Source organism: Pseudorca crassidens, chromosome 8 (genome assembly GCF_039906515.1).
Source record: "Pseudorca crassidens isolate mPseCra1 chromosome 8, mPseCra1.hap1, whole genome shotgun sequence".
Classification (NCBI taxonomy): Eukaryota; Metazoa; Chordata; class Mammalia; order Artiodactyla; family Delphinidae; genus Pseudorca; species Pseudorca crassidens.
The window spans coordinates 75,465,206-75,478,693 of record NC_090303.1 but is presented as its reverse complement, the minus strand read 5'-3'; the positions used below and the strand labels follow the sequence as shown (position 1 = coordinate 75,478,693).

At 41.6% G+C, this 13,488-nt stretch overlaps 1 protein-coding gene across 2 annotated transcripts in view; it reads left to right on the top strand.

Moving 5' to 3' along the window:
• CTTNBP2 (cortactin binding protein 2) overlaps positions 1-13,488 on the top strand; it is a 154,496-nt gene that overhangs the window by 94,764 nt on the left and 46,244 nt on the right. For both annotated transcript variants that reach the window (XM_067746820.1, XM_067746821.1), the window contains 2 exons: positions 8,261-8,378; positions 11,764-12,039. In XM_067746820.1, the coding sequence (XP_067602921.1) occupies positions 8,261-8,378; positions 11,764-12,039 (394 nt within the window). The remainder of the gene's footprint in view (positions 1-8,260; positions 8,379-11,763; positions 12,040-13,488) is intronic.

The following is a 13,488-nucleotide window of genomic DNA, read 5'->3' as shown; positions in this document are numbered from 1 at the left end:
ATTCTGTGAACTTGATATATATATATTGGTTTGAATGGAAGGCAATGACATTTGACATAAAAGTGTTTGGAAGACAAAGATGGAAAATATGAAGGCTTAAATTTGAAAATGCATAGTTAATCTAAGACAGTGAATCTCATTTGATGGAGGAAAGGTACATGGAAGGGGTAGTTCTCAACTTACTTCCCCCTTCAAGAAAATCTGAGGATAATGCAAGAGGTTACTGACAGCGGTAGGTTGTTCATGCACTCAACCTGAAGGCAAGAAAAAAAAAAGGCAAAACAAAAAACAAAACCTGAGCATCACTGATCTAGAATGTTCAGCCACTGACCCTCTGATGCTAGGCAGAGAGAGGAGCCCACTCTCCAGGGTGAGTTACCCTGCAAGGGTGGGGGGCTTGCATTGCCACTCAACTCCTTCATTATGAACTCCTCATAAGTCCTGGTGTTTTTAGAGCCGAGGATGGCGTCTTCATGGCTTCCCAGGCCCCTGGCAACGTGGATGCTCTGTCATCGTTGAGTAAGGGGAAATAGGATTTCTTTCTCACGTGTAATATGACTCTCTCTGTATTCTCTTATGTTAAGAAGCTTAAGATAAATTTTGAACAAGAAGAGAGAGGTTTTAGAAAGTGAACGTGACTGACCACATCCACACACTGCAAAGAAAAATAATAAATTAAAATAATAGATTTTTTTTTTTGCCCTGGAGTAGATATGTCATCTTCCAGGCTAACCTCTTCATTTTATGGCTAGGATATTTAAACCCTGGAGGGCTTAATAGATAGAAGTTGGAAATGAAGCCCAGAATGCCTGGTTTCGTTACTTGTGCGGCCTGCCTTCCTGGTCAGTCATGGGTATTGCAAAATATTTTTCATCCTTTGCCTAATACAGTGTTTATATCCTGGCTGGCTCCATAGAGGTAATCCATTCACAACTAAGTTGCTAAGACCAGTTTTCTGAAAAAGTAAATGACAGTTCTGAGTTAATCATTGTGTGGGTGAAGAGATTCTACACTGAACACAAGTAGAGCTTAAAAGGTGTATGTTTTTTTCTCTTTGCAATAGCATATATGTGTCCAATCCGCATAAGGTAGTAGTACCCTTGTTACCCAAGAAGATGACTTCAGTTTCCATGTGTTTTTCAATGTAAAAAAAAAGTGGGATTTCAGAGCTTGAAGACACATAGCTCATCTAGTCCAGCTGCCTTGCCTTGCAGATGAAAAAATTAAGTTTTGGGAAATAGTGTAACTAATTCCCCAAGGTCAATTCATAGAAGACCAGATTCCCAAATCAGTCCTTTTTCCACTAGGTTCTTGGTCTTTTTCCCAATGTTTAAGCAATTTATGCAAATCACCATTTAGTGTTTGGTAACAAGAGTAGCTCTCTCTAAAGCTGGTCTGTGACTGCTCCGAAGTTGAACTCATCACTGAGGATAAACTTGTTTTCATCACTTAGGGTGAGTGGATAGAAGAGTTTCTTAGTGAAACTCTGTGTTCTGTCATGAGAACTCTGACATGTCAAGTTCCTGCCGCAGAAATAGGTTAGGGAGAGTGTCTGGATTTGAGCGGCTAGTTGTTGAAGCTCTCGTTCAAACAGATTCTTTATTTGGCGGATTATGTGTTTTGAGTAGATGATAATTCTAGCTTACGTATTGCCCAAGCCAGTGGCTTCCTGTCACTCATGCTCTTACTCAGCCTTTCTGGGTTGTTTAACATGTTGACTCTAATGCAGACTCCTCCTCAGCTTCTAGAACACTGCTCCTTCCTTGCTTCCCTTCTGAATTTGATGACCAGGCTTTCTCTTTGTTTTTCTGGTTTTTCTCTTTCGTTTTTTAACCCTCAGCAACTCCCATGCTCCTTCCTAGCTGCCTAGTCCTATTTTTTTTTTTTTTTTGCTGTACGCGGGCCTCTCACCATTGTGGCCTCTCCCGTTGCGGAGCACAGGCTCCGGACGCGCAGGCTCAGCGGCCATGGCTCACGGGCCCAGCCGCTCTGCGGCATGTGGGATCCTCCCGGACCGGGGCATGAACCCACGTGCCCTGCATCGGCAGGTGGACTCTCAACCACTGCGCCACCAGGGAAGCCCCTGCTTAGTCCTATTTTTAAGAGTTTATCCAGTCTTTCAGCTTTAACTGTGGCTTCTACAGTAACTCTTCCCAAACCCAGATCTCACACCTGGCTTTTTACCTGTCTTCCAGACATTTATTTCCACCATCCTAGAGGTCATCTCTAGGCAGTCCCACAGTCCTCTGGTCAGGCAGTGGCCTTCTTGTTGCCATCTTTACGCCATCCTCACAGTGTGTAGGAACTGTGGACTGATGGATGCATTTTTACCTCTTAGCCAGGCGAGTGTCAGGCATTCCCTCCCACCCTCCAGCATCCATCTGACTGGATAGTCTGGATGTGGTATGTGTCTTAAGCACAGAGGCCCACATGGAGCCCCAGGATTTAGATCTTCTCTCCCTAGGTCATGGCTGCAAAGAGAAAAAAAAAATGATAGGAGTCCCTAAATGTCTTCCTTGTCACAGAGTTGGGTACCTGGCTAGGAGAAGACAAAGACAGGATAACTGTGATGTTGGACCAAGTCTTTGGGACTAGATGATAAATAGAAATCTGTGCTTTTGATTCTGCATGATAATTTTTTTCCCTTAATTTTTATAAAATTATTTTCGAAAAGGTCAGACTGTGTGTAGATAAAGGGAAAGCTGTTTTTTAAAACTCTCATTCCAGAGTGTTCAGTGCAGAGTATTGCATCCTTGCTTAATTTGAACAGCAATGACTCACAGAATCCTAAAGGATTCTCACATAAACTTGGCCAACCAGAGTTTTGCTCCACCCCTCACCCAAGACATACAGTTTCTGGTGTTTTCCACTAACACCTTTCATGGGTCTGGTTTTGACCCTTTTCCTCCTTTTGCTCTCTACTTTCCCTCTTGAATGATCTTTTTGGTCTCCAGAATATAATCTATAGAGATTCCAGAATCTTCTCTCTAGCCCACCTAACCATGTCCTGAGTCCATTCAGGAAGGTCTTATCCAGGACGCCCACGGTTTTACAGGGCATCTCCTTGATAACCCAGTTGGCCCAGTACAGTCCTTGTTTATGCCCATCATCCCAATGTAACCATTAACAGTGTCCCTTTTTACTCTTAAAAGTGTCCCAGTTTAGCCAATTATATGGTACCCCTAGTGATGACCATATTCATGTTTACTTCCACCAAACAGCTCCATGAGGATGCATGCCTGGGCTCCCGTGTTTAGGCTGCATCTCTTGTTCCTCCTCTCAACCCACTGACATCACCTGACATTTGTGTTTATTGCTCCATCTTCCTAAGATAATGAATTCAAATGATTGATAAAACTCTAGATTTTATTCCCTTATAAATGAACATGTAAACAAAGGGAAGTCTGTTTTTTTAAATGTCCCTTGGGGAGCCCTCGTCATGGGCTGTCTGGACTTGTGTAGGCCCTGCTGTGATCTCTTCATCTCCAGTCTCTCCAGCTCCTTTACAGTGTCTTGAGAGGGGCCTTCCCAACAGGAAGTTGGTCATGTAACTTACCTTTCGTCTTTACAAGGAGAAGTGACCTTTCAGTCGCTTCAAGGATAAGTGCCAGATGTTTACGTGACAGACAAGTCCCGTCCAGATCTGGCCTCAGCCTCTCTCCACAAGCACACTTGTCTCCTTTCCTCATGCACTCTCTGCTCTGGCCCTGCACTGCTGGCTGTTGTGTAGACATCCTGTGCTGTCTCTTCTCTCCCTGCCTTTGCATCTGCTCTTCTCATTACCTCAGATGGCCTCTTCTGTCCTGACCCCTCCCTGCCTGGAAAACATCTCAGCTTAAGTCTTGGCTTCCAGGAGTTCATTGGTCCCCAGAGCATCTCTTCACACTTCACTTAGGGAGCTTGTTCTTTACTGTGATTATTTGTATGCCTCCCTCCCTTTCCATCTCCTCCAAAAAATCACTTTTCATCGTTGTATATATTGTGCTCAGCAGTCTCTGGCCCACAAGTACTAAATGTTTGTTGAATCAGTGAGTGAATGGGCTATTTTATGAGAGTTCTGTCTTAACTGGTCTCCTTTCTGTCACTCTCTTTTTCTGTATGTCTTCCAAATGTACCAGTTGGTTTTCAGAACTGAGCTGATCATGGTGTTTCCTACCCGAACATATCCTCATGCCTCCAGAAAGACATTGAGGCTCCCTAGCACTCAGCCCTTCACAGCTGACGCTAGCTGTCTTCATCTCACCCCTGAGTCTGCCTGCTTCCTCATACTGTTATTTCCCATTGTGATAGCCTCCATCTCCCCTGCCCTGCAAAACAGTGAGCACACCCACACCCCAAGTTGTTCCCAGCACGTGTGCCAGACCCTACCTGTGCATTTGCAGACTGCTTTCCCTCCCACTTCCTTTGCCCGGTGTCAGACCCTCAGCTCCCTGTCCTGACTAGGATCTTATCTCTAGCTCTTTGGACTTGGGGTTTCAGCTTATTCTCCCTGGCACTGGTACGTTGCTTCGCAGCTCTTAAAGGGCCCTGGCAGAGGTGGTTCATTGTCCCTCAACATCTTTTCTACCCTCTTCTACAATAACGGGCCTCTCAGAGTTCAGCTGGGCTCTTGACCACCCAAATAAAGACTGCGTTCTCCAGCCTCCGTAGCAGGTGACCATGGACACCTACCTAAGTTCTGGTGATTGGGATGTGAGTGGAAGCAGAAGTTGAAGCCTAAGCCACTGCCTTCTGAAGTCTCTGCTCTAGGGAATTCCCTGGTGGTCCAGTGGTTAGGGCTCCACGCTTTCACTGCTGAGGGCCCGGGTTCGATCCCTGGTCGGGGAACTTAGATCCCTCAGCTGTGCGGCGTGACCAAAAATAATAATAAATTAAAAAATAAAGTCTCTGCTCTAGCACATGTATCTGTATCATAGTTAACAGCACTTTGATTTAGACCCATTCATCTAGACCTCTTGCTCTGCATCCCTTGGAACAGCCTGCCCAGTTTAGGTCCCCTGAGAATCCATTTCCAGAAGAAGCAACTAGCATCACAGCAAGTGTTCTCTTCACTCGAAGCCCACCCTTCAAGGAGAGAGCTTAGATTCTTTGCTCTGCCTTTCCCACCTCCTCCCCCTCCCCTTAGTAGAACTTTCTCCTCACTTCAATAGCCCCCTCTTCTGGGCACATTTTCCCCGTGGCTCTTGACTATGCTTTGCGTTTCTGCTGGAGAAGCAGAAACTGTTACCATCTTCGTCGTCACAACCCTGGGCTCTAACACAGCGCCCGGCACAGAGGTGCTTAGTATCTCTTTCATAAAGTTGTGAGGATGTGTGAGCACTAAATACTTGTGCTGTGTTGGAACGGTGCCTAGAGCTTAGTGTGTGCTCCAGTAGTTACTGTAGCTGCTGGTGTTGTTCAGTGTCAGTTGGGTAAAGTTTTCATCTTCTTTGTGTTCCCCACGGAGCCCAGCATAGTGCTGTGGAACTCACAGCTGTGACCCTGTTTGGATACGCGTTATCCTGCTATCTTTCCAACATTTCTTGCTTCCTTATAGAGAAAGCTACTGCTTATGTTATTGCCTACTGACCTACCTGAGTGTAATAAAAATTATACACAACCCACTTTATAGGTCAGACTTTAAAGAATCTTGCAGATTTTGATTGCATCTTTTATCATTTCTGTTTGTAATTTGAAGTACCATCACCTAGAATTATGACGTTTGCTGATGTGCTGTAATTCCTCACCACTTAACTGAATATTTGGGCTGTGTTCTAACTGGTGATGATTATGATGATTATAACAAAAACAGCAGCTAATAAATATTGAGAACGTTTTGCGTGCCAAGAATGTAAAAGCTTTTTACCCATCTTTTCATTTAAGTCATGTAACAGCCCTATGAAATACAGATATTTGAGACACAGATATGGAAACTGAGCAGGAAAAGGTTAAATGATTTACCAAAATTCGTAGATAAAACCATTTATGTTGGCAGGGACCTCCCCCACCCCCCGGTCTGTTTTGGCTCTTACCTGCTTTTGCTGCAAGTACTAACTTGTGTAATAAATGTATTATTTTTATCTCTTATCATCTGGGAATTCATAGAGTTTAATGCTCAGATTGCATTCTACTTAAATCTTTCATTAGAGTTAATTTTATTAAATATTTTATACATTTATTGATTTTGTACAAATTAGTAATAACAGTTGGACAAAAAATTTATGTATTTGACTTAGTTTTCAGTTCATTTCTTGGCTTAGTGATTGTTTTTAAACCTGAACCCCAGACCAGTGAAAGCTAGACTTTGATTACAATTGTTAGAGAAGATCCCTCCGACTTGAGCAGTGAGAAACCAACGTCCAAGCCAGTCCCTTTGCAGAAGACAGATTTTCTTGATTCAAAGGTCCTCTGGCTCGGCGGCTCCATTGTGCAGGTACCAAGGCCTAGTTTCCCATCCTCCCAGCATCCAAAAAGATTCCCTATATTGGCTTTGTCCTCAAACCAGCACTGGCTTCCTGTTCCAATTTCACTTAACTGGTGGTCTCAGCTTACTCTTTTTCTTTCTGACGCGTAGGGATTTCCTGTATTTCCTTGTGAACTCATGATTTAAAATATATTTTGGGGCCAATATGAAGCAACTGGAACTCAAGTATACTCCTGGTGGGAGTAGAAATTGGTATAGCCACTTTTGAAAGCTCTTTGCAGTCTATACTTGTACAGAACATGTGCATACCCCATGACCCAGAAGACCAAGTCTGTACATATACCCAACAGAAATATGTACATGTGTCCGCCAAAGGACACGTACCAGAAAGTCTATAGTAGAACCCAAATGTCCACCAACAAGAAAATAGATGAGTAAATTATGGTATACCCATATGATAGAATACCACCCAGTAATTTTTAAAAAGAACGAATTGAATTATAACTGTTCCTAACACATGGATGAATTTTACAGACATTATGTTGAATGAAAAGAAGCCAAATATAAAAGTGTATCTGTAATATGGTTCCATTTATATAAAATTCATCAATAGGCTAAGTCAATCTCTGATCTTAGAAATCACAGTAGTAGCTGCCTTTGGGGGGAGAAGGGGAGGGGCTAGTGATTGAAATGGAACATTAAGGAGGCTTCCGGAGTGCTCCTTACACAAGTATGTTCACTTTGTGATAATTCTTCAAGCTGCACACTTACTTGTGTACTTTTCTATATGGATATTATACATCAGTAAGAAAGACATATGTTTTACAAAACAGAAAAAAAGTGTTTTACAGCACAATTAGAGAAAGCTGTTCAGACTGCGTAGTTTACTGTGTTGTCAGAAGTGGAAGTCAGCCCAGAGCGCGTGTGTGTGTGTGTGTGTGTGTGTGTACGGGAGTGAAGAGAAGGACAGTGCTTGTTTTGGTTGTTAGTTCCCTTTCATGGTTTCTGGTTTATTCAGTTTTGTGCTTACTGTGGTGGGAAATCAACAGACAAATCATGAAGTGGTAGAAGTTGAAATAGCAGAGTTCCTTGATAAATGTCCTGATGTAATATCCTGCCGTGCAGTTCCTTATTTGAAAATGTTTGCATATAAATTGCCTACCACTTTGAATTGAAAAATTTTGGAAAACTGCGACCTTTCAGTTCATAGGTTAGTGATATTTTTTAAATGGAGATTTCCTGGAGCAACACAAGAAAAAACTGAAAAAGAGAGGGCACCTAACTTCAATATCTATTGAGAATGTTTTTCTAACACTTCAGTCAACATGGTGTTCACACCTATTTCTCAAATAAATAAAGTAAGACAGTGTAAGATCTCAAATATATATGTGCTTACAAGGACTCTGGGACAGACTTGTTACAATTGGAGCCCAGCCCTTGCATGACCAGGAAAGCAGTGCCTGATCGATAGCAAGGTGCATCTGGTTGTAGCAGAAGTCTTTTTGCTTTATATTTCCAAATTACAGCAAAAGGATACTGTCTGCTGAAGTCTTTTTTCCTTAATTTCACTCTGCAAACTGAGTGATTAGTAAGCTAATTTTTTTCTCCTGAAACCTAAGAGGCTGTTCTGTGGAGCAGTGTTTCGATCCTGTGAATCACATGTAAATGAAGCACTGTTTGCTTTTCATTTGGAGACAGTGTTTAGATTAATCTGTGTATTTGGGTTGCTGGGAAAGAAAGAAGCTTTCTGGCTGAGAATTCCCGATTTGCTTGCTACAGGCAACTGAATTTTCCCTTGGAGTTTTCGCTTGAGTTTATTCACTTGGATGTGAGGTAATGGAGTTCGTGTCTTTACAGAACTGCCTACAAGTCTTGTGTAGGCATGGAGGGCTGGAGCCAGAAAAAAGAGATAAGTGTAATCGGACTGCACATGATGTCGCCACTGATGACTGCAAGCACCTGCTGGAGAATCTGAGTGAGTGCCCTTTGCAGCTGCATTGCTCATGCTACGTCCACACTGCTGGGGCCTCTAGGACTGTGGGAAAGATATTAATGCAACTACAGTTTTCTCACTCTCTTCTTAACCTTCTTTGAACCTTAGCTGCTACAAAAACACTTAGTTGGTTATAAATGGGGTAATTATATTTTTCCACATAGAATGGCTTTTTACAGAATTAATTGTTATTGAAATAATGCTAGGTCTTCCTTGTATTTGACTGACATTGGACAGCTTTTAAATAATTATTGCTCTTTTCTTCTGACTTAGATTGTCTTTCTAGGCATGAGGCTAGGAAGCTATGAGAAATCGTGGCCGTCTAGTGTGCTATTAGCTGATCATACGAATGTAGGCAGGCAGGTCAGTTATCTCCCAATGTCTGGTTGCCTCCCTGTCTAGGAAGATAACTGATGATCTTTTGGGTCCCTTCCATCTTTAAGAGTATATACTTCTGAACATTATGAAAAGTTCACTTGTGGGTTTATGAATATGGAGTGCTAGATCAGATGAAATATTGTGACCTCTTATATCAGGATTATCACTCAGTCCATCCAGCCAGCCAGCTGTATCAGTAGTTGGACTTGAGCTTACATTCTAACATTGAGTCAGAAAGTGAACAATAAACATAAGCAATAATTCATTGTATGGTATGTGAGATGGTAATACGTGCTATGGAAAAGACTAAGAGGGATGGAGAGTGAGCGGGTGGGTTTCAGTTTTTAAAACGATAGACAGGGTAGCCTCACTGATAAGACATCTGAGCAAACACTTGGAGGCGAGGAAGGGGCAGCTCTGTAGATCTCTCAGGTAAGAACTTTCCAGGCAGAGCATCAAGTGGACAGAGGCCCTAACAGGTAGGAGCATATCTGTTGTGTCTGAGGAACCGCAAGCAGGTCAGAGTGACTGTGTTATAACGAGTGAGGGGAGAAAAGTAGGAAAACAGGTCAGAGAAGTTGCAGGAGGGGATGGGAATTGAGCCTGATCTAATTGGAATTTGTAGGCCATTGTTGGGACTTAAGGTAACCATTTCAGTGTTTGAGCTTACGAGTGACGGGACCTGGTGTACATTTTTTTTTAAAGAATTTTTGTCATTTTTTAATTCAGGAACATTGTAAGTATTCCTACCCTGTAAAAAAAAAAAAAAAAAGACATTTGTTAGCTGTCATTTTATTTTATTTTTTTTAGCTATCTCATTTTAAATTTTGCTTTTATCAACTTAGTAAACATAAGTGAGCTTCTAAATAACACAACACTGTAAGTCAACTATACGCCAATAAAAAGTTTTTTAAAATAACTATTAAGAAAAGATAACATCAAAGAAATCTCATACTAATTGTAAAAGGCCAACCCTGGCAATGTTCCTAATTAAGAATGGTGTACGTTTTAATGGTATCTCTGGCTGCTTTGTCAAAAAAAAAAAGACAAAACTAGGCAGTCACAGGCCTAATGTTAGGCCATTAATGTAGTGTTCCAGGTGAGAGCCAGTAATGACAGCTCAGTTCAGGATTGTAGTAAATGAGGACGTTTCGGTTCTGGATGTAGCCAAAGATGAGCCAACACAACTTTCTGATGGGTTGGGTGTGAGGTACGAGAGAGGGGATTCATGGATAATTCCAGGGTTTTCAGTCTGAACAACTGGCAGGATGGCCACAACTGGCAGGATGGCATTGCCATCAGCTGTCTAGGGGAAGGCTGTGGGTGAAGCAGATTTTGCTAACGAAGGTTAGGAGTTATGTTCTGAATTATGAATTTGAGATGTCTGCGCATCTATGTAGGAGATGTCAAGTCAGCAAGAATTCTGGAGTGAGTATGAGCTGGATTTATAAATCTGAGAGTCAGCTGTCTAGAGATGCTACTTAAAGTCATGGGACTGTATGAGGTCTCGAAGGCAGTGAACACAGATAGAAAAACTAAGAGAAACAAGCCTTGCAAGACTCTCATTAAGAAATCTAGAAGAAGGGGAGGGACCAGCAAAGGAACAACATTGGAGGGTGACCAATGAGGTGTGAGGAAATCCAGGAGGAGTGTATCAGAGAGCAGAGAGATTAGCTGTGTCACAAGCTGCTAAGTAACATGAAGACCAAAAATAAAATCTAGTAGGTGGTCAGTTCATGGAAAAAAGTCAGTTTAAGAAGAGGATCATAAAAATATTTTTAAACATTTCATTTTCATTTAAAACACACCAGGTAATTCTTTCATCAGCGTTTAGGTGAAGCTCTTTATATTGATGTGGTTCTGCTGATTGAAGTGCCGCGTATCCTTATTTGAACAAACCACGTCTTTAATGCTTTGTCTGTGGTTTCTGTTGTTTGAGGACGTAAACATATTTATGAAGCAAACTAAAGGCAGTATCTGTCTAGAGATAATTAATTTTTTTCTAATTTTATGTAGTTGTCTCATCCATATCTCACTAAAAACTTGTTTATAGCAGCTCCTCTGTTCAGTCTCAAAAGTGTTCTGATTTTCATAGGAATAGTAACTCATTTCATCAGTATGTGGAATATTTAATTTACTAATTACAGTAATGAGTTCAACAGACATAGAAGATTTGGGATTAAACACAAGTGGCTCTTGGTAAGCATATAATTCAGTTCATGAAAACAAGTACATGGGGAGCTATCCACCTGGGAGGGGGCCCCAGTCCGCTGGTGTCACAGAGAGATTGGAAAGATCATTTTAAAAGCTTCTACTGCACTGTTCACCAGTTATCAAGTACTTACTAGTTCTTGTGAGATAGTGTGTTAACAGATAATGTGTTAAACAAATAGTGTGTTAAATCCCTTGCAAACATGAGTTCATTTATTCTTCATAGCGTCTCAATTGTACGTTCCTTCCATTTTATGGAAGAAATTGGGGCATAGAGAGATCAAGGCCATTTACCAAGTACACATGGCTAAGTAGAAAGCTGACCCTGAGGCCCAGCCCAAGGTCTGTATGAGTCTGAAACCACTGTCCTAAGCACACTGACCTACGCAGCTGTAACCTGCCTTCTTCATGATGTTATCAATGAAGGTGAGGAGAAAAGGTGATATAGAGAGGTCAAGAGAGGGCTCTAGTTTTCTCAGATGCTTTTTGAAAGAATTTGAGAACCTTGCTGAAGGGAAAGAATCAAGGAAGTAGAACTGGCCAAAGAGACAAGGAAAGATAAACAGTTCAAGCAACATGGTTCCAAAGAAACTGTGAAGAGATTGGGAGACTAAAATTTACTCCAGTAGACGAATATTCAATTGATGATATTTAAAAAAGGATAGCTGCCCTTTGCTTTGTTTTTAAAATGTTTATATCTGTTTGTTTTATGTAAGATTTTTGCTGGGTTTTATCCTGTCAGGATTTTTTTCCCCTAATTCTTTCATTCTTCCAACAGATGCTCTTAAAATACCCTTAAGGATTTCAGTGGGTGAGATTCAACCAGGCAACTACGGTGCCGACGATTTTGAATGTGAAAACACAATATGTGCTTTAAATATTCGCAAACAGACATCATGGGATGATTTTTCAAAAGCAGTGAGTCAAGCTCTGACAAATCATTTCCAAGCAATCTCTTCTGATGGATGGTGGAGTCTGGAAGACGTGACGTTTAATAGCACCACTGACTCTAGCATTGGCCTCGGTGCAAGCAGCGTGCGATCCATCACGTTAGGTATCAGCAGTCCAGCAATGAAGGGAAAGTTAAATTTCTGGGTTTATTTACATTCATGGGCTCCCTAACCTGATACGCAGCTCACTGATTAAATACATTCAAAGCTCACTTGTGGCAGCTGCTGGTGCTGAAAAACTTGAGTATTCATAATGCAACCATTACATAATGTTGCCTGTTGGTATAAAAATGCTTTTATGCCTCAAATAATATCCAGAGAGTAAAGAACATGAAAGCCCTTGATGAGGCTTTGTGATTGCACTTGCTATTTTGATAAATGCAAGAAACTAACCACATTGCAGCTGCTTTGCTAATACACAAGCTCTGAACACAGCTCCAAGTTTGTACTTGGACTGTGCCAGAGATGCAGTAGTGTATGAACACCTTACCTTTGGATGGGAGTCCTAATAAAGTCTAGAGTTAGAAGAGGCACTTTAATGAAGATAGAGTCAAAGCTCCCACTTGGGATGAGTCAGGGTGATACCTGGTTGTTTCTGTTTGATAGGACTCCAAAGAACTTCAAAAGATAAGATTTGCTTTCTGGTAAACATAGTAAGTGTGCTATAAATGTTAGTTGTCCCTGGTTAGTTTCTTTCCTGTCGAGCTAAGACATCTATGGGGAACCTCCTGTGATGGCAGGGCTGTGCTGGGAGCTTTATTTATATACAGACCTTAGGGAGTCCTTACAGCAGGCTCATTTACAGATAACTGGTTACAAGTTAACTTGCCTGAGGTCACACAGTCAGGACTCAGATTCCAGCCTGTCTTATAGGAAAGCCTGTGTATTTTCCATAGCACCAGGTTGCAAAAGAATAGTCAAGATTGAGGGAAGGGCAATTTTCACCATGCGATTAATGTATCAGCTTATTATATTAGAAAGTATTTTATTTTGTTCACACATATATGCTAAATCACTTTCAAAACATATATTACCAATAGGTTTTAAAGCAAATTATTCACAACTTAATTTTATGGATCACTGTTATTATCATAAAATAATTATTACAGAAGAATTATTATATAATTTTAGAAGTGCATTAAAAAAATAAGTCATAAATGATTCTCAGGAACACATTTGCCCAGAAAGTGCAGTATTATTTAAGGTGTGGTTCTGCCCAGGGGTCAAATAAACGAAGTCCTCATGGCTATGTTTTGAATGAAATGGCCCTCCACCCTCAGCCCTCATCCACCTGATCTGGAAACTGGGGAAGGCAAATGGGTATTCACCAGCATCAGATCCAGGTACTTCTGTGAGCAGTGGGTGCTAAGGCCTGACCGTTCCGGTGTTCATTCTTGTCCCAGAGGTGCGGGGCACCCAAGAAGCATTTCAGATCTAAAAATCATTGAGTTTTGTGGGTAAAGGCTTTTGTTTAATACCTGGCTGTGGCCACTTGATAACTGGTAGTTACAGGCATACCTCAGGGATATCGCGGGTTCAGTTCCAGACCACCG